Below are 25,390 nucleotides of genomic sequence, written 5' to 3'. Positions count from 1 at the left end.
TAGCAATGCCAAAACGCCAAAACAAAACAAGCTCGAGATGAACTCCTGCTAATTTGCTACAGAAATCAGAAAGATAAGTTTCAGATTAAACGATGGGATTATAGTGATGGCTGAAGGATGATGTGTTAGTTTACTGGACACTATAAACAAGAATTTGCAGTCACTCATCCCAATTGCTGGTGCCAGTGGTGGAACGATCAGACTCGGAAGAGATACGGTACCGTATACGATTTCTGTTATTTGTCAAGATACTATAAAGTATCACACAAGACTAAGTAAGTTTAGTTTAGTTTAGTTTACTCCAACGATGTTGTAGGACGAAGCCTGTTCATCGATCAAAGTAGAAATGTCTATTGTTGCTCTCCTTCAGACAAAATTAGATGCGCTACTTATGTTGGCATGGAGGGGTGGCAGGGGTATCGTAGACAGTGAAAAATCCCATGGAAACACACAAGAAACGAAAATTACCCAAAGTCATCTTCTTCTTCTTCTTCGGGTTAAATCTGCCTCCTTCAGGATTGAAGATTCTTGCAGATGGTTTATCTGACATGTGTGTATGGCCGGGTTTAGGTGTGCAGTGCAAAATATATACAGGTGCAAGTAAAAAGTCCCATCAGATTTAGCTCTGGCCTTCCGCCAGTCTCAGGCGGAAGGCTTTTGGAGAAGAGGCATTGATTATGTTGGGAGGAAGAGTATTCCATGCCTTGATCGTCCTTGGAAAGAAGGATTGACGATGGTGCTCTGTCCTGCAGTGTGGTAGCTGGTAGCCATTCCCTTGTTGCTGTGATCGAGTTCTTGTTGATCCAGTGAGTGGGGTGATGTATTCTTCCACTGGGAAGCTGACAAGATTGTGGTGCAGCTTGTACATAAGGACCAGTCTAGAATCCTCCCTTCGTTTCTGCAGTGTGGGCCATTTCAGTTCTTCGAGCATAGATGTAACGCTAGAGGTGTTGTGGTATCTGTTAAGCACGAATCTAGCTGCCCGCCTTTGGATCATCTCAATCTGGTGGATAAGATGATTGGTTGATGGATCCCATATCGAAGAACAGTATTCAACGAGGGGCCGTACTAGTACTTTGTAGGCAGTGGCTTTAAGTTCAGGCAGGTTGATGCGGAGGTTTCTGCGTAGGAAGGCAAGGGTGGAATTTGCTTTGCGGCAGATATTATTAACATGCTGGTTCCATTTCAGGTCCGATGTGACTGTAACACCTAGATACTTGGAGGCAGCAGTTACTCTCAGTACTGAGTTGTTCAAGGTGTAGATTTGATTGGCCGCATTCCTCTTCCTCGTGACTCTGATGACCTCACATTTCTGGGTGTTTAGTTCCATCATCCAAGTCGCTGCCCATTCACTGATTTTGTCAAGGTCATCTTGTAGCTGTTGTGAGTCTTGCTGGTTCTTGATAGCAAGATAAGTGATAGCGTCATCAGCGAAGAGTCTTACTGGGGATGAGAGTCTATCAGGCAGATCATTGATATAGTGGATGAACAGGCAGGGTCCGAGGACTGAGCCCTGGGGGACGCCTGATATCACGTCAATGGTTGATGAATGGTACCCGTCAAGGACTACTTGTTGTTTCCTATGATGTAGGAAGCTTGAAATCCATCCATTGTTCTTATCTCGGATGCCATAGTATTCCAGCTTATGAAGCAGTCTTTGATGCCCGACCTTGTCGAATGCCTTGCTAAAATCCATGACAAGGACATCAGTCTGGAGGCTTTGATCAAGGTTCTTGTAAAGGTCAGAGATAAATCCCAGCAGTTGTAGCTCGCAGGACTTGTTTTGTTGGAAGCCGTGTTGCAGAGGATGAAGGATGTTGTTTGCACTGCTATGTTTCATTATGTTGCTGGCTACAATATGTTCAAGCAGCTTACAACAGATACATGTGAGTGAGATTGGTCTGTAGTTCGATGGGTCTGTTTTGTCGCCTTTCTTGTAGATAGGCACTACATTGGCCTCTCGCCAATCGTCTGGTATCTGACCAGTGTTGTAAGAGATCCTGAAGATAGTGGTCAGAATTGGGGCGATGACATTGGAAAGCTTCTTCAGAACTTGAGGTGATATGCCATCAGGTCCTGGTGCCTTGTGAATCTTGAGGCTCTTCAGAAGTTTCTCCACACCATTGGTTGTTATGATGATCTCTGGCATGTCTGGGTATGGTGATGCATCAGGCAAGAGATGTGGTGGGACTGGCAATTCATTGGTGAAAACCTTCTGGAATTGCTGATTGATAATATCAGCTTTGGCAGTGGAGTCTGTCACTCTCCGTCCCTCATATTTCAGCTCTGCTATCCCAGTGTTGTCCGTCCGGTTGTGCTTGATAAAACGCCAGAAGCGTTTCATAGAATTGAACTCAGCTGTTTCATCATCCTTTTCATCCACAGTGAAGATTGACTCAAGGTAATTCCAGTATGCTTTTCTGAGTTCAGCTTGGAGTGTACGCTTGGTGTTCTGCAGCTCCACCTCCATGTTGTGTGGGATGGGACCCTGGTTGTTATTTCTGTGGTGCCTGTATTTCTTCCATACTCTGTCTTTCTTTTTGATGAGTCGTCTGACATGGTTGGTGACCCAGGGTAGACTGCCTTTAGGGTGTGTCATTTTGTGGGGAATGAAGTTTTCTACTCCCTTCGTGATTGCGTTTTTGAAGGTCATCCACAGGTCATTCAGTGTTGAAGTGTCGATTTTGCTTTCAATCTCCTCCCATGCAGATATCATGACTTTTTCGAACTCCTTCCAGTCTGCCTTTCCGTAGAGCAGGACTTTTCTCTGCTTCGAATTGCGTCTCGTTGCTTTCATGTCGACGATGATGAGAGGACAGTCATGATCAGACACTCCAGGCACCACTTGGCTATCAAGGACTAACGTAGGGTTGTTCGTGAGAACGAGGTCCAGCACATTTCGTCCTCTGGTTGGCTCTCTGACAATTTGCGTGAGGCCGCGATCCTCGATGATTGTGCCAAACTTCTGATGTAGGGCTGGGTTCCTACAGTTGCCGATCACATTGTCCTCCCAGTTCCAACCAGGTAGATTGAAGTCTCCAGCAACAATCACCGAATGAGTCGGAGGAAGTCTGTTTAGTGACCGCTCTAGTTCAGTAAGGCTGTCTGCATCTCTTTCATGTGGTCTGTAAAATGCTGCAACATGCAGAGTCTTTGCTCCAGCCAGATCAATTCTACACCACAGAATCTCACAGTCTGTCTCAAGTTCAACTTCCCTTACAGCCATGAATTCTTTCTTGGTTGCAATGAAAACTCCTCCATGTGCATCGCCGGGTCTGTCTCGACGTTCGATGTTATACGTATGAGTAGGGAACACCTCACTGCTGCAAATATCTGGCTTCAACCAGGATTCAGTCCCGACAATGATATCTGGCTCATGATCCTTGATAAGGAGTAGAAATGTCTGTTTCTTCGCTCTGATACTCTGGCAGTTTACATTAAGTATCTTGAGTGCCCTCGGTCGAGGCTTCTTTGCAGTAGTGGGTTTCTCCTTCCGTCTAATGGGAGTAGAGGTTGATGCTGGAGGACCAATACTCAGAATTGATGTCTCTGAAGCTCTATCCTGTTCATTTTCATCCTTATCAGTAGGCAAGGATATATCTTCATCTCCAATGGTTAAGTGGTTGAAGGGGTTGTAGCTATCAGTGTCAGCTTTGAGTTCAAGGTTAGACATGCTGATATTGTGCATGCCGCACATGTTGCAGATCCACACAACAGAGCTGTTCCCGACTGCGTTGTACTCCGCTGTGTTGAAGTGTACGCAGTGTGCGTGAAACCACTGATTGCATACCCCTTCGCACTGGATTGCCTTTGTTTTCCATGTTACTGCTCTTTTGCATGCCCCACATGGGAATTTCGGCTTTCTAGGCATGTTACATCTAAGCTTCTAGGTTTGCAGAAGGCTGTGAACTGCGAGTTTACTAGAGCTCCGGACAGTTTACATGATGATAAAGCCACAAGTCCACCTAAGTCAGAGTCTATATCTAGAAATCTACATTTACTTTAAATAGCAGAGTAGGGAAGTGAGGGTGACATTCCCATTAAAATCCTTCATAGGCAGGCAAGTGTTACACGAGGATTTCATTTATGCTAGCTATGTTGCGATTTAGATGCAGGCAGGGTCTAATTCACAGGTCCTCTTGACTACTAACAATACATCCACTCAGGTAGTGTGCTGCAGACTCTGTATACATGTATGCAGACACCAGTGCCAGTAAATAATGAAACTCAGGTAGTGGGACTGTGCTTAGACTATGCAGATATGCTGAGGAGACATCCCATGTTTCACCTGAAAATACACCTTCTGAAATTTCACATTTCCCAACAAAATTGGCTAAATCAATGGTTTAAATATCTGATTATCCAATCTGATGAGCAGAAACCAGCAAATTCTCCAGAATAAAACGATGAAGGGTGATTTCTATGGAGAGATTGCAGCACACATCCTAGCCCAGCCACACACACACACACACACATTGTCATAGGCAATCTTCTCCCAATGCTTATCCAGTCTATTCTTAAAAGCAATCACTGAACAAGCAGTAACTACATCTTCTGGGAGACTGTTCCACACATCTATCACTCGGTTAGCAAAGAAAAACTTACGCACATCAAGACGCGAATATCTTTTCTCTAGCTTTAAGGAATGACCTCGCGTTTTACCACCTTGTCTCAGATAGAAAAGTTCAGAACTTGAATCATAGTAACCATGCAGATATTTGTACACATCAATCATGTCACCTCTTTTACGTCGATGACTGAGTGATGGCAATTTCAGGAGGCGAAGACGTTCAGAGTATGATAGGTGCTTAATACCTGGGATCAATTTAGTAGCTCTACGTTGGACACTTTCTAACCGCCTCTGCTCACCCAGCTTATACGGTGACCACGCAGCCTGGCCATACTCTAAGATAGGGCGAATAATACCCTTAAACAAAAGCTTAATACTAATAGAGGTCTTATCCAAATGTACAAAAGTTCTTCTAATAATACCAAACAGTCTATTAGACTTTGACACCACTTTAGAAATGTGCTCCTTGAAAGAAAGACGTGAGTCTACCTGAACTCCTAAATCTCTCTCACTCTCACATTCACGTAGAACAACCGATTGTGAACCTTTGGTCATATGATACTCAGAGTCAGAACTACTTCTTCCAATCTTCAACACAGTACATTTATCTGGGTGAAAACGTAGCTGCCACTTCTCAGCCCAGGCCTCAAGCTCAGTCAAATCATCCTGCAATTTACCGGTGGCCCCTGGAACATCAGAACGAACATACAACTTAGTATCGTCAGCAAACAGTTTGGCTGAAGTCTGCACTATATCTGGGAGATCATTAACATACATTAAAAACAAAATGGGGCCGAGAACACTGCCCTGGGGTATTCCACTGCAAACTTCTGACCAGTGGGAATGTTGACCACTGACAATGACCCTTTGACGTCTACCAAGCAGGAAATCACTAATCCATGCATGCATTTTCCCTTTGACTCCAAGAGCTTGTAGTTTACTAAGAAGTCGGTGATGGGGGACAGTGTCAAAGGCTTTCATAAAATCCATGAACACTACATCTATACTACCGCCATCATCCAAAATGCGGGTCCACTCATCCAAAACTTCTAAAAACTGTGTAGTACAAGAACGTCCAGCAATAAAACCATGCTGATGAACAGAGAGCAGCTCATTCTCCTGGAGATGACGAATAAGTTGTGTCCTTATCAAGCTTTCAAGTAACTTACAAATAACACATGTCAGACTTACAGGCCTGTAGTTCCTACCTTCTGATTTGCTACCCTTTTTGAATACAGGGGTCACATTAGCACTCTTCCAATCTTCAGGCAAAACTCCTTGTCCTACACTTTTCTGAAACAGAATGGAAATAGGAAAGCAAAGTACATCAGCTAATTCCTTGAGTACACGTGGATGGATTTGGTCAGGCCCAGGAGCTTTACTTGGTTGCAGTTTACACAGAAGATTGAATACATCATTGGAAGATATCTCTATGTCATCAAACGGAGCAATAAAAACACCCACAGGGGGAGCTGGCATGTCATTCATATTCTCCTGAGTAAAAACTGATGTGAAAACATCCTGCAAAACTTCAGCCTTTTCCTTGTTTGAAGTAGTGGTACTCCCATCAGGTTTGACAATGTTGGCAACTGACTCCCGGACAGTGGTCTTGGATTTTACATAGGACCAAAAAGCTTTAGGGCATTGTTTAGATCCAGATGCAATACGTCCCTCAAAATTATGAACAGCTTTTCTACATGCCCATCTGGCCTGATTACTTGAACGGGCGTAACATTGGCGTTGTTCATCAATATCCCTTCCACTGTATCTTGTACGATTAACATCCTTTAGCATATCACGCAGTTTCCTATACTGTCTGTGCTTCTCCTGCACAAGGCCAAGGGTCTTTGCATCCATCCAAGGTTTCTTTTGTTGATGCCTCTTTGAGTCAATCTTTGGGGTATATCTATCGACAGCATCATGTAACTTCTGCTTGAAAAAGAGCCAAGATTCCTCAACAGACTTATCTGCAAACTCAGCTTCCCAATGTACATCATGTAGCTTATCACTCATAGTTGCAAAGTCTGCCTTGTTAAACAGGTACTTGCTGTCTCTAATGGAAGAGATAAATCCCTTAATCTTCATATAAAAAATGAGAGTGCAATGATCACTTTTCCCTATGCCTGCAGTCGTATTAATTTCAGAAATGTCATCCTCACTGCAAGTAAAAACCAAGTCTAAGATGTTAGAGCGCTGGCCTTGTCTGTGTCTAGTTGGTTCTTGTTGATGCTGTACAAGGAAAGCATCCCTCGTGCTTTCAAGAAATTTAAAGGCTGAGTGTTCTACACCAGGAATACATGTTTCAGACTTCCAATCAATCTCGGGATAATTAAAATCACCAAAGAGTATGACACAAGGTATTACTGAATACTATTATACTGGCGTGAACGATTTTTTTTCTTGCAAGTGACAGTGTACCGTAAGGGCACTAGTATTCAACCCGTTTGGAGAATTTCAGACCCTTCTTAATTATTTCCAAGAGCAAATGCTGCATGCTGGTTATTCTTTTTCCGTTATTTTTTTTCTTCAACCAGTCGACTGTGTGCACGGGCGAATGGGCGATCGAATTATACGGCGACGGTTTTTGGCACTAGTCAATCTGTGGGCACTAGTATTCAACCTAGCGATGAAAGCTTGTCCTGTCTCTCAATCTGCCCTTGTCCCATATCCGACTATCCACTTGACCATTTGAGACGAGACAAAACGGAATTAATCAGAGCCAGAGACTTACATAGATCTAATTAAGCAATATAAACCCTTTTGAGATTTGCTATCTATCCTCACTAGGTTGAATACTAGTGCCATTCAGTGCAAAAGGCCATCCACCGCATAATTCGATCCTCCTCACACACACACACAGTCGACAGATTGATAAAGAAAATACCGACAACAGATTACCCTGGAAATAACAAAGGTATGAAATTAAGATAGATTCCATATTTCTACATATTTTTGGGAATATGTCCAAATCTTTGAATTATGCCAGGTTGAATACTAGTGCCCTTATGGTACTGTGGAAGTCACGTTTCCGTGTCGATGCACATATTGTATGTGTGGTTGTGAATCAAGCGTGACCAATTTTGGGCAAGGTCTTTTAACCCCAAAAAGTAATGAAAGGGGAAATTGCTTCTAGGCCTATATAATACAGGGCTAGACAAGTTTTGGTCTGTGTGTTTACGTGTGGCATATGTTCATTCACGCATGATAAATTAATAACTCGATAGCAAACTGCATTGCCATGCCCCTGTACAGCAAAGGCAAAGCACAATACTTTATTAGCATAGATGCATTACCAGTACAGTAGAGCAATTTATCCAACTCCAAGCTAGGAAGAGGATGTACAGTACCACTTGATTGCAGAAACAACTTCCAGTAGATGCTAGATGCGGTATAAGGTATGAAGGGAAGTTCACCCTGATATTGATAAAAAATATTTTTGTAGTGTAAATGGAAAATTTAATTAAAATATTGGTAAAGGTTTGAGGAAATCCATCAAAGTCTACAATGTCTATTGATTAAAAAGTTATTCAGAATTTTTTTTTTATTTAATGATAACTTGTTACTTCTGAACCATTTGGAGGCTGTAGGTAATAATTAGATAAAGAAGGTTATGGTGACTTAGAAAAAAGTACATTTGTGTCATCTGCAAATAAAATAAATTGAAGTAGTGAAGATGAATTTAAAAAATCGGTCATATACAAAAGAAACAAAGGACCAAGAATTGAACCTTTGGGAATTTCACACTTGATAGAGTTGATATTATAAGATATGTATTGCTCTCGGTCAGAAAGATAGAGAACCACAAAAGGGGTTCCACGTATACCATAATATTTCAATTTTTCGAGTAATATAGAATGATTAAGTGTTTCAAACGCCTTACTTACAGTATATCCATAAATACACCAAGTATATGTTCTTTCCTAGAGAGATGCCGACATTTTATCACAAAGGTGATGAATTTTTTTTTCTTCTAAAACCGTATTGAGAAGAGGCTAGTAAACTATTTGACGTTAAGAAACTAAACAATCTATTTTTAACAAATTTCAATGATTTTGGAAAATCTTGAAAGAATAGATATGGGTCTATGATTGCTCATCAAAGAAGAATCATCTTTTTTATAATAACCTTCGCAAGTTCCATTTTGCTGAGAAAAACTCCTGTGCTTAATGACAAATGAGCAATGCGCGTAAGTGCCCACCCATGCGATGTTCAAAATTATTTTCTTTGAAAGATTATTACTGACTTCATCATGACTCATGACTAGTACCGGTACTAGGATTGAGTTAATTGTCAGAACCCTGTACTGCAATATATATATATATATATGCTTTATAACTGTAAAATTACAGAAATCTGTTTCCACAGAGGGACTTAAGAATCATACATGTTCAAGTGGCTTCAAAATTTATTAACCATTTAACTGACTTTCAGTTATTTTTTAAATTTATTTTCTCTGATTCAAAATGTAATTTCAGAACTCAGTTTTCATTGCTTTTGTTTGCAAACTGATTTTGGATGTACATTCTCTATTCTTATTACAGGTTTTGTTTCCAATAGAGTTACCCCTCTCCTCCTGCTATCATTGAATTAATGAAAATGCCTGAGAGTGAATCTGAAGAAAACGACGACGCAATTACAAATGATAGAGACCTTCGAAACAGGAAATGGATTGCAAGAAGAAATTTGTCTTCATTTTGGTGAGTCGACTGATGGCCCTTAATGATATTTGGTGTGTGTGTGAGTGATTTAAATGCCATATACATGTAAGATTGCAGTTATTGATGGTGTAGACTAAGGTTTTCGAAATTGAAAATAAGAGTTAGTTTATAAATATAATATCCATGATCAAATCAATTATATTACAAACAGTACACTTGTGAAGGCACAATTTATGTATTACATTTTGTTCTTATGTTTAAAGTTTTATATTATTTGATGCAAATTTCAAAATGTTGACCGTGATTTCCAATCCAGCATGAATATACATTTTAAGGTCATATTTGATGTAAAAAAAAAAAAATTCTATACGAAGCATAAGTGTTAAATAGTTAATCCGAACCAAGATGTGTATGACTCAACAAACAATCGCATCTTATTTTGTTGGTTGCATATTTATTTTTTAAAAATCTGATGAAATTGATAAATGAAATACTACATGAACTGCTTCTACATCACTCCTTCCTATTCCTGCTATTACTACACATACTAATATTTTCACTAGTAATTTATTTAGCACACATATCTTACAAATATGACACACGCATATTACCATGTCATACATTTAGGGAATACTGGATGGCTATGAGTGGGATGCAAAGAAATATTGTTCTTCAGCGAGTAACAATATTTTTACACATCCCATGAAAATTGGTCATCCAATATTATTATTTAGATACCCCCACAAAGCTAAACATAAAGTAATGAAGCAAAAAAAAAAAAAAATTAGTTACCATCATCTATGGTATTTCATTGTAACGTAACAATAGCTTCATGTGCACAATAAGTTTTTAACCAATGATAATCTTGTGGGTGGGGCAAAAAATATTCATTTCGTCCAATATTTTCAAACTTGGATGGTTGTCAGACATGCACGTTAAAAATGAGTTTTAATATTTTGTCTCTTTGAAACAACCTCGTCGGACGTCAAAAAATATCTGCGCCTCTAGAACCCTACATCTAAATAATAATTGTTTTTTATTTTATTTTCTAGGTTGCTGGGGTTATGTAACAACTACGCATATGTCATCATGCTCAGTGCAGCTTTTGATATTTTGGGAGAAGAAAGAGCCCCATCGACAACACCCAGTCCAGTAGGTATATTTCACCTGGATTTTAAAAGAGATACCAATCAACAGGCTTAATAATGCAACCTTGAATCCTTAAAGGGGAAGTTCACCTGAAGAAAAGTTTGCTCTAAAAATAGCAGAAAAAATAAAGAATATTGGTGAAGGTCTGAGGAAAATCTGTTAAAGATTAAGAAAGTTATTAGAATTTATAGTTTTGGATTTGTGACATCATAAACGAGCAGCTGCCCCATATGTTATGTAATATAAAATTGAAAGAATTTCATATTTTAATGGTTCTTGATGACTTTTTTCTGTCTTATATTCATGATCGGATGTGAAATGATTTGTCTAATATACAAGAGGTACAGTAAAAACCATTGTAAATTTTCTGAGAAATTGACTTTTCATTAATTTTTTTACCATTTGCTATGTAGGAATGCTGCTTGCACATGACATCACAAATCATATACCGGGATTTAAAGTTCCTGTAACTTGTTCATTCTTTGATGAATTTTTCTCAAACCTTCGGCAATATCATTTATTTTCTCAGCTTTGTTTACAATTAACCTTTTGTCTGGGTGAACTTCCTGTTTTAACAACTTGCACCTGGCCAGCATAATTCAACATTCTGAGCTAGTCTAGTAATATAGGCCCACCTCAACGATCAAGCACCACTCAATACCACTCTTCATACCACACATTACCAAGTAGCAAACAAGAACTTTCCTCTTAAAACATTTTAGTTTTTCTGTATAGAATTAAAGTATAGGCTAATTTATTCTTTGTATTTTTAATGGTTATCTTAAAATGTTTTAGGACTAGTTGGTTATAGCACACAGTCAATGAGAGACCACATGACGTGTTGTTCAGGTCGCTCACCCTTTAGGTTCAAATTCAAACTGAAAATACCACTCTTCATACCACACATTACCAAGTAGCAGGTCGCTCACCCTTTAGGTTCAAATTCAAACTGAAAATACCACTCTTCATACTACACATTACCAAGTAGCAAACAAGAACTTTCCTCTTAAAAACATTTTAGTTTTTCTGTATAGAATTAAAGTATAGGCTAATTTATTCTTTGTATTTTTAATGGTTATCTTAAAATGTTTTAGGACTAGTTGGTTATAGCACACAGTCAATGAGAGACCACATGACGTGTTGTTCAGGTCGCTCACCCTTTAGGTTCAAATTCAAACTGAAAATACCACTCTTCATACCACACATTACCAAGTAGCAGGTCGCTCACCCTTTAGGTTCAAATTCAAACTGAAAATACCACTCTTCATACTACACATTACCAAGTAGCAAACAAGAACTTTCCTCTTAAAAACATTTTAGTTTTTCTGTATAGAATTAAAGTATAGGCTAATTTATTCTTTGTATTTTTAATGGTTATCTTAAAATGTTTTAGGACTAGTTGGTTATAGCACACAGTCAATGAGAGACCACATGACGTGTTGTTCAGGTCGCTCACCCTTTAGGTTCAAATTCAAACTGAAAAAACCTTTGAACCGATAAGATGAGGACAATTGCTTCCCTTAAAGGTCAATTCCACACAAAAAATTGTTATGTATTAAAAGTAGTTCAAACAAGGATAATGCTGAAAACGCCATCAAAATTGGTTACAAAATATGAAAGATACATTATTTAATGACGTAAACTTTCTTTAAATTTCACCATTGAAAAGTTTGCCCATCTCCGTTGGTATGTACAAGAAGGAACTGATAACATAAACCACCCAGTATTTCTTTTGCATTTTGTTATGACATTATTTCTTTTATAATGTGGAATAGGGTTTTTATATATTTCATACTATTTAAAAAGAAACCTCATTAGATGATATGATGACGACATGATTTTCCTGACTTTCTCATGAAAGATATTAATAGATTAATCAACAGAGAGGGAGAGAGAGAAAAAAGAATTATTGTGCTTGGACAATTTTAATGTGCATATATGACTCATGTTACATGCCATAACAGTTTAAATTAATAGTGATTGATCACCCATAATAGTTTTATATTGTTTCACTTTCGATCAGATAACCATGCTTACCGTTAACTGGAGTGTCATCAATGGTACCACATCACCTACCATCAATCCATATGACTGTAATCCTTCAAGTACTGCTGTAAGTTCACAGGGATTGGGATGAGTTAGTCTGCAATCACAGACCTTTGGTTTTTGCACAGTGTTTACTGCGGAGTCTAAAGGAGTGAGACTAGATTTCCTCATGTGCTGTGGCTGTTTCTTCGTGGTATGGTGGTGTGACCTTAATTCGGCATTACCTTTTTTTGCGCAAGGTGGAATATCTGAACATCTTAATCAATATCTTGAAAAACTGATATCACCAACCAAAAAAGCGATCCAAAATCACTAATGGGGCGTTGCAAGAAACTCGCAATCAATTGCAAGTCTATTTTCGTTCCTGAAATCAAGCACATGCCGTGCAATTAATTGCATATTTGCGATCGATTGCTACTCTGCTCCATGCAACAAGGAGTGTAATCTGATTTGCTAAAGTTAAAAGTGATCAATCAATTGTAAAATTGCAACACAATATTTGCGATTGATTGCAAATAGTTTCTTGCAACACCCCCTATGTATGGCAATTTTCTTGAAGGTAACGTCTCAATTGTGAAAATTTTGGCAAACATTGGCAAATTTTATTTCCTTTTGCGTCCGCTCAGAGAAAACTCGAACTTTTCGACAAGCATCATGAAATAGCCTGATTGTAAGAAGATGTCTCCAAATATTAATTGAAATGTGATACCAAACAAATTTATGGCATTTAAACTTCCATCTGATACAATGATGTTACATTTTTCTGCTTGATTTCTGTTCTAAAATGTTGCGAAACTATTGTGCACAAATCAAGGTAATACTTCTTCATGACACTTTTTCAGCTGAGCGCACACTAGTCAATCTCCATGGAATTTTTAGATCGCATTACCAGTGGAACCCTTGACCTTTTTCACAATTCCATCTCGCGAATTTGACTCTAGGATCTTGCCTTCTGTTTGATATTTCTAATTCAATTTGATTTTGTTTGAACTGTAAGAAATTTTTGATTGAATATCAGTTTTGTGCCAATTTTTAAAATGTGTGCAAATTTTGGCCACCCCATCATACTGTGGCTGCTTATACAAAGACAGAGTTTGGATTCTCATCTTTACTCTATAAATGGTATCATTTGTTAAAGTGTCAAACTTTTTAGTCTGTGTTTGCAGACTAGGGATGAGTCAAGGCTGGCCTTGAGGTATTTTTTTGTCAACCTCCCCCCACCCCCTCCTACTGCTTAAAAACTTTCTCAGACTTTTTTCAAGGAGACATTACAGTAATGTATTTATGTTTGTTGTTATCGAATAAAGAAGTGAAAAAAATTCACTGTTGCTAACATCAGGCAGGGAAAATTAGTGATTTGGACCTGGAAGAATTAATTATTTTTTTAAATTTTTTGTTTAATGATTCAGGTCATTTTGTTAGCTGATATTCTTCCATGTCTTCTTATAAAGCTAGCATCACCTTGGTTTGCAGATCTCATTCCTTATGAGTAAGTTTGTTTGTTTCATAATTTGTAATTATTTAGTATTATTGATCTGGGGTTGAATGCTCTTTGAAATAAGATTTGCAAATTGTCATTTTATGAAATACATGTATTGTCACTGTTGTTAAGATGTTGGGTGGGTTACCTTAGCCCTGTCTTACAAAGAGTTACAATTGATCCAAACAATAGTAAGTCTGTGGAAATCCATCAGTGTCATAATTTTTTTCTACTAGAAATGTGTAAAATGTCCTTTGTAAACAAAGTAGAACACACCAAACTCTCAAGAAATAAATTAAATTATGGATATACATTCATAACTAGAAAAAAATTTGAGCAAACATTCATTTTATATGTTGACTTTGCTAGCTTTTCATAGTTGCGATTGATCAGATCGATCATAACTCTTTGTAAGACAGGCTCCTGCGATTGATCTGATCAATCGCAACTATGGACGGCCAGCAATGTCAACATCTATTATGCATGTTTAATCAAAATACTTTCTAGCTATGATGTATATTCATGCAGTCATTGTTTTCTTGAAAATTCCCTGTGCTTCTCTTTGTTTACAAAGGAAACTGCAAATTTCCTCTGGAAAAAAATTGTGACATTGATGGAATTCTATAGAGTTACGATTGATTGGATCAATCGTTGCTCTTTGTTAGACAGGGCCAAGATCTCTTTATAATGACATCGTTTAGTGAAATTATGGAATTCGATTATGATCAACTGATCTCTAAATGTCATAGCTTATCAAAAGTTTTATGAAATGGATCCCTGGCAGTCGTTATTGATCAAAACATTGTGAAATCTGTTCGAGATTTAAACCCTGGGCCTTGTATCATAAAGCTTGTCAACTGATCGTAGGGCTGATATCAATAGGTGATCAATGCAAACAAGAAATAAGCCTTACGATTAATTGCTGAGCTTTAGGGGCCCTGCTCTCTTTAAATCCATATTATTAAGTGAAATTCAGATTCAGGTCTACATATGTATGTCCATGAAATGTGTGATCTTTGTTTTATTTCTCCCACTACAGTGTTCGAATAGGTTTTTGTGTCATCCTCATCGCTGCGGGCCTTATCATGGTTTCTTTTGCCAAGACACTTGCTTTGACTATTATCGGTAGGAAAGTGCATCTTATTTTTGAGAATAGTTGAACAGTGTCACCTCAGGGATGTAGTCGTGGGCGGCCTTGATGCCACGTTTTGGTGGCCTTGGCCTTGACTTTAGGCAGAGTCATGTGTACAAAGTCTATGGGAGAATGTTTCCTCCAGCAGCCTCATGACTTGGAACAACCGACCTAGACTACATCCCTGCATCTCGAGACCTGAACAACCTCATGACATCCCTGCATCCTTATTTGTTACTTACACATGTTCAGTTAAAAATTAATTGTTGTTTCATTTGACAATGATTAGAAAATTGCAATATTTTATATTTAAAATTTTAATATAATGAAACACAAAAGAAATAGTGAGTGGATGATGTCATCAGTCCCCTCATTTACATAATGTCCGAGATGTGCATATAACTGTTTAGTGAAATTAAGTGAAACTTTAAAATGTCACAACTTCCTTATTTTACATCCGATTTTGAGGAAATTTTTCCACTGTTATGCATGTTGGATTTTTCTCTTTCTATTCAAATAAACTTCTTGTTGGGGTGGACTTGTCCTTTCTATGTTGCAAGAATCAGAGTATCAATCAAGTGCAGATTTGCAATTAATTGCAAGACATGATTGATTTTGGGACAAAAATTGACTTGCAATTTATTGAAAATTTTCTTGCAATGCCCCTTTAGTTGCACCTTTTCACAGAAATCTCATTGAGCATCTTTCAGCACTTTTTCCTGCATTCCCTCATTGGTCTGTCTACAGTGAAATGGGAAGGTTGGTGAAGGAAAGATGCTGAGTAGGATGTTTTTTTAAGAAAGGTGCAGCTTGGACCTGTTTTAATGGACCCTTGAAAATAAATAAATGTACTGGAACTAGACATTGATATTAGGAGGGTTCTTTAAAACCAAGATTAATCATCACTATTTCACTGTAGATCGATATCTGGTGCAGTTACAGAGACTGAACTTTGCGAAATCATGAAAAAAATTTAGCTGACAACGATCACACTGAAGATCTCCAACACAGATAAGCACATGTGGGACAGTGTATAATTGCTTGGTATAAGACTAAACATCTGAATGTAATGCCATGCTTATGTTTCTAATTTTGAAGCAATTACACAATATTTTCTTCTTTACGTATAGATACTTGGTGGTTATTTTATTCGATTCTGTGTGAATTCATTATGAAGCCATGACTACAAGTGGCATTTATCTTTAAATCTATCTCTGTGTACATTTTCATTTATACAATCTAATACAAAAATATTTACTCAAGTTTCTCAATTTTTTTTTTAGGTGTAAGCCTCGCATCACTTGCCTCTGGACTTGGAGAATTTAGTTTTTTAAGCATGGCAACTTTCTTTGATGAGTAAGTCACCAATTCTTTATCATCAATTTAGACATGGTAATATTGCAAAACAATTGCAAAACTGGTATTGCACGGTATATTGATGCTACTGTTCGTCCAATTTTTTTTTACATTTAAAGGTATAATTAATTCAAGATATTATCATGAATCTGTATCTGAAAAATTTGCATAAATTTTTTACTTTTCTAGGGCTGTTATCGTTAAGAAAATTCTCTGTAGATATGTCACTAAAAATATCTTAGGTTATTATGACTGAAATAATTTCCTTGATCAAAAAAAAAGAGGAAAAATAAGAAAAACATAAGAAATTTAGAAAACAATAAAATAAATAAATTGATTTGGTGCAGAATTTTTTTTCGTTACAGTTGTTAGGAATGCCATAAAGAATATTTTCATCACAAATTAGCTTTCTAGGAGCTTTATTTAGTGAATGATTACTTTATATTTGAAAAATGTCTATGAATTTTATGCAATTTACCTGTGCAACGGCATGGATTGTGTCATTCTCTACTTGGAGCAAATTTTTGTCACAATCGCGTGATCCGCTGAGAGATCTTCAAGCTCACACAATAGCCCAACTAAGCTCAGGTTAAGTTCATTTAGATGAATTAATTACAGAGCAATTCCATAAAATATGTACATCCAACCCCCTATTTGTGGGACCGTAATGAAATTTCTGATTTCTGGTTCTTTTGACAGTCTGTAATGTTCTCAAATGACCATGACTTGGTCAGTTTATGAGGTTAGATAAGAATTGAGCAAAAATGGGGGTCGGACGTCCAAAAAGGTTGATCATGATATGGCATTGCCCTACAGTAATCTTGATGAATAATTGGGTGACACGACATTTGCTCCAGTCTTGATATCTCAGAGGTCATAGGGTTAGAGTCAGGATTTCAATAGAGTTTTTGGTTCAGAATAATGTAAAGATAAGTATTAGGGTTTATTTAGTTACGGAGGTTAGGTTTAATGCTTGGCTTAACGTGCAGGAGCAATTTTCGCCGGAGGAAATGTCATTTAACCAGTAATTGAGAGATTTTTTTTACTCTTTTTGTTTCAGAAATGTTGTATCAACATGGTCATCAGGCACTGGGGGTGCAGGGTTGTTTGGTGCACTAAGCTATGCGGGGCTTACATCTGCTGGTTTATCACCACGCAACACGATACTCGTTATGCTGATTATACCAGTTCTCATGGCATCAAGGTTAGTTTTATTATCCCATTGCCTACTGGAGCCAGGTGATTCCTGTACAAAATCTTATTGGAAATAAAGAATTCAGTAGCCAGCGGGTTAACATTCTTGTGAAAACTATCTAGGAGTGTTAGTGAATTTCATGATTGGTAAAAGAATGTGTGTGAAAAAAGAATGTGTGTAGGGGTGGGTTCATAAAATGAAGATAAAAAATGTGGCACTGCATGAAGTACTCTAGCCAGTGGTCTCTACTTCAGAAGGAGAATGAGGAGGGAGAAGATGATGAGAAAGAAAAGGGGGAATGAGGAAGGCAACAAATTTGGTCTTCAATTTTTTCAAAATCAGCACTGCTGTTATGATGAATCACTTGATGCAGGCGAGACTGCCAGAGGCATTCCTCTTGTTGCTTGTTTTTGTTCAATCAAAAAAAAGTTCCTGCCCTTATTTCATTTTAGATTGCAGATTGTGCTTGATTGGAATGGTTTCTTAGCATAATGTTGCAAACACATTATGTGAAGCTTGAACCATGTGCTGACCAAAGCGATGTTAACCCTATCTAGACTGGGGGGAGGGGGGGCCTCTGAGGCCCCCCTCAACAAATCGCGCGATATTTCCGCCGTACGAAATTTTTTGACCGCGCCGCTCACTGACTTTTAACTTTTAAGTCTTGCGCAACTTTTGAGACCAATTTTGCGTCACCCGGGTACGTGGTTCCGAAATTATGCAACATTATGTAAGTGCATGTCAGACCGAAAATTGCTCAAAAACGTGATTTCGTGTACAAAGTCAATGCAAATTGTGTTTTCAACCAAAATTCATAAATGTATGATTATTTTTAGTTTTTCTAGTCTAAATGTATTCATTTTATGCTTTTTATGATCACAGAAGAGTCCCCAACAAATTTCATTGAAAAAACAATGAAAAACAAAAGGTCAAAAAACAAAGAAATACATAAATTGCAAAAAACAATATAATACATAAGAAAATGATTTGATATCACAATTTTTTTCATGTACACTTGCTAAGGACACCACAAAGAGTTTCTTTACCAAAAATTAGTACATTTAAAGCTTTATTTAGGGAGTTAGAGGAAAAAGTATGATTTCGCTTACTAATTACGCATAAATTAGCATAATCACTTAATAGCGATTCGCATGAAATAAATTACTGTACAATCTTGTAGATTATGCCCCAGGCAACCCGCATGCCAATTTTCGGCGCGGTCGACGGCCGAGATCTTAGGGGGGGCCTGGGAGGCCCCCCCCGGCCATAGGAACTCCCAAAATACCCCGGCCTAGATAGGGTTAAACCAAGTGAATATACAAATTGGGAGCAGTCCATTTTGAGAATTAGACTACATGGAAAAATAGATCAAATGACAATTTAATGGTTGTAGACAAACTAGGATTTTACCATTTGGAATAAGATCAAATGGAAAGTAGATAAAGTGAGAGTATACCAAGCTATTCACTCTTTAAAATTGTATTCTGTCCTCAACAGTTACTGGTTGGTTTTAGTTAGAGTTCCAGCAATACAGAGCTGTACCTGGGGAAGAAGACAGGCCCATATACAGTATCCCCCATTGTTAGAAGAAACAGAAAAAGAGGAAGAAGATATTACTTCTATTCAAGATGCTGAGGCTTCACATCTGCCATGGCAAGAGAAGGTAGCTGTCTTAAAGGTACATTTATGTTCATGTCTTCACCCACACCGTTTGTGGTCGCCAGGGGGCATTATGTTTGTGGGGATTTCATCCTCGTGAGAACTGTGTAGTGATCAACTTCAAATATGGTTGAAGAGTATGGGTATGACAATAATTTGACCAGGTTTTGGGGGTCACGAGATCAGAGGTCATAGGTCGCATATGTCATTGTGAAGATTAAATGCATTGTTCTCATATCTAAAAAACTTCCCACAGTCATGGAAAATCCTGGACAAATTTGTGGTGATGGAAAGTCAGGGAATTTAGAAAATTTGTGAATTGTGAATAGTAGTGGAAAAGTCACGGAATTGCATTTACCTCTTGGCTATGGCAGCTTTCCAGTTTGTCGTGTCTCGCGACTCTCGTACTCTGTGATAATATAATGCTATTATAATTGGTGTTCATGATTGCCATTTTTCCCAGTTTTGTCACATTCCAAATTCTACACAACTTCCGGGATGTCACAGGAAGTCTTGGAAAAGCAGCAATTTAGTCATGGGAAAGTCATGGAATTCTGTTTTCAAATTTCTGCGGGAACCCTGATCATGGTTTATGCATGCATAGTGGATAGACAATTATCTTATTAAATGTTGGATGAAAGCAGTCAAGTATCCATCTAGTTTTGATGTTAAGTGTGCAGTATATTTCAGGTCTGGCTATAATGGAGGCATGAATTTTTATTATGCAGTTAACAATCCATCTTGTCTTACTTGATATACATTTGATATCTCAAATCTGCTAATACGTTCAATAAGACCATCAAGTTCTTGAGTGAATCTATCTATACAAAAGACTTCAATTCTATGTTATTTATTTGAATTCTTTTTGCAGTCAGTGCTCTATCTGATGATACCATTGATGGTTGTCTATATAGCAGAGTACTTCATCAATCAAGGACTTGTAAGTTGTGAAAGGCAACATGTATTTTACCAAGGGCAGGTTCAGGGGTAGAGTTTCATAGCAGATATTGGAAAGTAGTTCATGGTACTCTATGTGGCGAGTCCTAGAAGGACCGAAGAAAAGAGGGTGTAGAAGTGAAATGGAGAGGCGATTAAGTGGAAGGTAGAGAATTCTTTTCTGGAATGATCGTCGTCCTTAAAAGGACTGCAAATCAAATAAGTTGAGAGGCCTGTCAATTAGTTGTGCAGGAGAGAAGACTCGACGTCTCAGTCAGGTTGACTACCCATCTTTTGAAGATATGATGTACCAAGTGGGTCTTTGTTATCCTTCCAATTGTTTTTACTTACTCATGCTTGAATAAAGAATAGTTCCCGATGGGCGTTTCATAAAGCTGTTCATAAGTTAAGAGCGACTTTAAGAACGACTGGTGAACCTTTCTTACGTACTAAAGCATTGCCAGTGAATATAATGGTGAACCGTCATTTACCACAAGAAAGGATCACCAGTCATTCTTAAAGTCGCTCTTAACTTACGAGCAGCTTTGTGAAACACCCACCAGTTATGTCAGATGAAAGAGGAGACTAAGCTTTAAAATGATAAATCATTTGTCTATTGTATTGATGATGATGTGATGAATCATTGATAATTCTTGGTTTCATTTTTCTGGGATGAACCTTATAATTAAAAAGAAGAAAATACTATAGCTGCAAAAAGTGTTAAGAATGGAATTTTATAACAAATTCTATTAATCTTTTCGTACAGTACGAGCTGTTGTTTTTCCCTCATGCTTGGTTGCCACACCAGGAACAGTACAGATGGTAAGATTTAAAGTATATTTCATGAATAATCATAGTAACAAGAATCATTTAGTGTTGAGATTAATCTTGGAAAAATTGCTTTGTTTAAAATATGTAGCCAAATGTACTGAGACACGCAACATGGCTTTGAATTTTTCTTTTGTAAAATTTGATGATATGAGATGGTTACACCAAATAAAAATGATTAAAAAAGTTGAATTCACCTGTAGTTGTAGTTTTAGTTGTAGTAGTAGAAGCAGTAGTAGTAGTAGTACTACTACTACTACTACTACAACAAGTAGTAGTAATAGAAGTACTAGGAGTAGTAGAAGGAGAAGTAGTAGGAGGAGGAGAAGTAGTAGTAGTAGTAGTAGTAGTAGTAGTAGCTGTTAGTGTTGTAGTCATACTAGTACCAGTATTAGTATTCAGTCCTTTGGTAACATGAGATCATGGCTCAACTCGCATTCCAGACAAACAGCAGTTTTCTCCTGAAATCAATGACTTAAAGTGTCAATATGGCATGAATTGTATACAAAGACTGAAGAAGTTGAGGAAACTCTAATAAAAAAAACACCACCATAATCTTTAATAAAAGGGGATGCTCTACTTATAACTGATAAGCTACACGTGTAAACTACCTAAGCTAAATAAATTTTTATTTTCATATAAATCTTGATAAAAGAATCGGTATATTTACCCGTCTTTTTTTATAAATACTTTCTTAACGATGTAGGTATCAAGTTCTATACCAAACCGGAGTGTTTATCTCAAGGTCTTCAGTTAATATTGTTCACATACGAAGAACATGGATCTTTGCCCTTATGCAGGTGAGCGATTCTCACTGTCAGCCAATAAGATTCAAGAATTTCAGAAGCTTATAACAGTTACTAGTGGAAATGGATGAAAGTCACTTAACGAAATGGTGATGAATTGATGAAAGAGATCAAATGTCTTCTGTGTACAATCAAGGGCTTTGGGTAAAGAACCATGTTTGGCCTTGAAAGAGCTCTCAGCAGTGACATGACTGGCCCTGTGACATTGTGCAATTCTGAAGTGGAGGAAATAAGATTCGCCAACAGACTAAACAAGATGGCCCACGCAAGCAATATGATTATAATGTTATGCGTTGATAAACTCCTGCAAGTAAACTGAGATATCCTGCTTGGTATTCTTCTTTCCAGAGCTATATACTTGGTGGATTTGAGGCTTGAAAGGTTTATTTTTTATTGGTATACTGCCAATTCGTCCAATTACCAACTCGTCTACTATCATTTGGTCTACCATCAGTTTGTCCATTATCCACATGATCTAAATGCCAAATCGTCCTCTCGCCCTTTCGTCTAATAACCCCTCGGTCCATATGAATAGCCATTTAGTCCGTATACCATTTTGTCTAATTGGACTAAGTGTTAATTGGGCAAAATTAATGAAAATAAAATGGATATTAGGCCAACTGGTTATGAGACGAAATAGTCGTAGACAAACTGGGGATTAAACAAAGTGCAGATTAGACCAAATGGTTATTGGACTAAATGGTTGTTAGATGAAATGTTGATGGGGGGAATGGCATTAGACTAAATGAAGGTAGACCATGTGGTGAATGGATGAGTTGGCAGTAGACGATTGGCAATTTACCACTTGAAAGAAAATTTCATTAAAAATTTTGTAGTCTTTGGTGACCCCGTACTTCTGTTATTTTTGGGGGGTCCACCGGTCTTTGCCAAAATATGGCTGATGGTCACTGATAAATGACTTAACCCTAGATTAGATTGTCCAGAATGGAAGTCCAGTGGTAGTGTGGCTGCCTCATGAACGGGAGGCCATGGGTTCGATCCATGTCGGAGTCATACCACTAACAATGACTTTGGAAATCAGACCTTGTCCGGTGCTCTGTGTATCAAAATGGAAAACGGTAACAATATATGTATTGCAGGCCCTATTTGGGGAACAGTTCATTGGAACTAAGGTGGTTAATAAGACGTAATATTGTTAACATTGAAGTGTGGGTATTAGCTGAGGAACTGGGCATTGGCTATTCATATGTATTCTTAGATCAGAATATGGTACCTTTATTTTGCATGGAACACGGTAGACTTATGAATTACTTAGTACCTCAGTTTCAACGGCATGGACAGACATTGTTTTTTTATTCCTCCCTTAGATTGCAAACATGATCATCTTCCTGACGCAACTGTTCTACTTCTACATTCCGTCTATCTTCATTGTGTTTGTTCTTGTCTTGTTCGAGGGGTTGCTTGGTGGGGCTGCCTACGTCAATACCTTCTACATCATTAGGAGAGAGGTGAGTCAACAAATCATATCAATAGAACCTCTTTATGCTCTCCGAAGGCAGTAATCTTTAAAGCATTTAATATAATGCATTGTGGGGCAAATTTGGAGAAAGTATCAGCTGTAGTGCCCTTTAGCATTTTTAGGCTAGACCTTTAGCAAAGATTGTTTTCTAGTGAATATGTCAAAAATTATGTGTTGCAGTTTGATGAACGTAGCTCTTCCAGATGGAACCAAAAAATGTAGAGGAATGTATAATGGTGTAGTTTGGTAATTGGTGTTGGTAATGGATATTTGGTAATTATTAGTTTATTTTATTTGATATGGGGTTTTCGATTTTGGTAATTGGATTGTTTTTTTGATAATTATTAGTTATGGATAATTTGGTGTAGGATAATTAGTTTTTGTTATTGTTAATTTCATTGGGTATTATTTGATAATTATTAGTTATGGTTATTTGGCATAGGATAATTGGTGTTAGATATTGGTGAGTACATTGGGTATTTGATGATTATTAGTCTGGATATTTAGCATGAGACAATTTGTTTGGATATTAATGACTGGATTGCGTATTTGATAGGTATTACTAATGGATAATTTGGTGTAGGATAATTGGTTTTGGTTATTGTTAATTTCATTGGGTATTATTTGATAATTATAAGTTGTGGATATTTGGCATAGGATAATTGGTTTCGGATATTTGGTATGGGGTAATTTGATTTGGTAATTTAGTTTGTTAGAATTGGGTATCGGATTCAAGATAAAAAGTATTAGGCATGGGGTATTATATGCTAGGTAATAGTTCATGTGTATTTGATATATTTTTATATGATGTTGGGCTTTACAGACCTGCCAACCAGTACATTTTTGGCGTATTTAGTACGTTTTTTGCAACCAAAATATGGCAGTTTTCTTTAAAAAATATGTTTTTGTAAAAAAAATTAAATCAAAATTTATTGAGGAAAATAATCATCTCTATATGTCTCTATTTCATAAAACTTACAAAAATATGGTTATTAGATCTATGTAATTTCAGGTAACTTCTTTTTTTCAATCATTTTGTTAAATCAGAGCAGTGCGCATTTTAGCTTGCATGCAGCTTGAGCGCCGCGATGAGCGAGTGTGCCACGCATATTATGAAATACACTTTTTTGGGGAAAATACATTTTTTTTATCACAGAATGTAGTTTTTCATTCCCAGAGGTGGGCAGGTTTGGCTTTAGATAATAGGTATTTGCTACCTTCATTTATTTTTATTATTGTTCCTTGCTTATACAGGTATCTGTGGATAAAAGGGAATTTGCCTTAGGGGCACCTACAGTATCTGACTCAATTGGCATATCCATAGCAGCACTTATTGCAGTTCCAACCCATACGGCATTTTGTAACAGAGTGGTGGTGAAATAACGGTTTCATACTTTTTTGTTCCTCACATTTGTTAGACCTCAAAATTGTGCAGTAATTCTTATGTGGGGGCTCAATACAGCCCAACAACTTCTTTGTAATGTTATCACTATGCATGAAGCTAAATCCAAATCATGTTTTGGGGCAGTTTGTAAGTGTGTGAAGAAGTGATGAGTTCAGAATATTGTAATGCCTGAAACATTTGTCATATATACAGTTGGACAGTTTACAAATATGACAAATCATTGAGAGTACAAGGTGTAAGTAAGGATTGTGGGGTCGTTGGGGTCTAGTGGTTACGACTCTTGTCTTTCAATCAGAGGGACGTGGGTTCGAATCCCGGCCATGCAGTGCTTTCCTTCAGCAAGAAATTTACCCACATTTTGCTGCACTCAACCCAGGTGAGGTGAATGGGTACCCAGCAGAATTGTTTCCTTGAAATGCTGGAAGGATGCTCGAGCTAAAGCTAAGGTAATAATAATAATAACAATGCGCTTCATAATAGACTATTTCTAGATAGATGGTGCAATATAAATGTCTTTTTCTAGTATTGTTATTATTATTTATTACATGCACATGTCACTTTTGGGACAGTTCTGACACTGTTAGCTATTACCAATGATTATTCATGTGACATATTTCAGAAAATCATTTATTTCACTGTTATCTTGTATACCACCCAAAGTCTGGTAGTAAATCATGAATACTGCTTTTT

At 37.5% G+C, this 25,390-nt stretch overlaps 1 protein-coding gene across 4 annotated transcripts; it reads left to right on the top strand.

The window, feature by feature from the left end:
* LOC121422372 (battenin-like) lies at positions 1-25,390 on the top strand. Of its 4 annotated transcripts, none has more exons than XM_041617371.1 (14): positions 1-212; positions 9,105-9,267; positions 10,281-10,380; positions 12,401-12,490; positions 13,833-13,912; positions 14,943-15,028; positions 16,319-16,391; positions 17,452-17,595; positions 19,084-19,264; positions 20,117-20,185; positions 20,948-21,003; positions 21,716-21,809; positions 23,144-23,284; positions 24,550-25,390. In XM_041617371.1, exons 2-14 carry the CDS (start codon positions 9,161-9,163, stop codon positions 24,676-24,678), a joined length of 1,350 nt encoding a protein of 449 aa, XP_041473305.1. In that variant the 5' UTR covers positions 1-212; positions 9,105-9,160; the 3' UTR covers positions 24,679-25,390. The 4 variants fall into 4 exon arrangements, with proteins under 4 accessions (XP_041473305.1, XP_041473302.1, XP_041473303.1 ...); XM_041617368.1 differs by having other exon boundaries at positions 1-217; positions 9,112-9,267; XM_041617369.1 differs by lacking the exon at positions 1-212 and adding an exon at positions 7,851-7,965 and having other exon boundaries at positions 9,112-9,267.

This window comes from Lytechinus variegatus, chromosome 10 (genome assembly GCF_018143015.1).
Source record: "Lytechinus variegatus isolate NC3 chromosome 10, Lvar_3.0, whole genome shotgun sequence".
NCBI classification, from domain to species: Eukaryota; Metazoa; Echinodermata; class Echinoidea; order Temnopleuroida; family Toxopneustidae; genus Lytechinus; species Lytechinus variegatus.
This window is presented reverse-complemented; position numbering and strand designations above follow the sequence as displayed.

Bases quoted from the DNA above. Each gene is read 5' to 3' on its own strand.
- LOC121422372 (XM_041617371.1), top strand. From the start codon at position 9,161: ATGAAAATGCCTGAGAGTGAATCTGAAGAAAACGACGACGCAATTACA. The intron at 13,913-14,942 runs GTAAGTTTGTTT...CTCCCACTACAG, and splicing joins GCAGATCTCATTCCTTATGA to TGTTCGAATAGGTTTTTGTG. The intron at 21,004-21,715 runs GTAAGATTTAAA...TTAACGATGTAG, and splicing joins CACCAGGAACAGTACAGATG to GTATCAAGTTCTATACCAAA.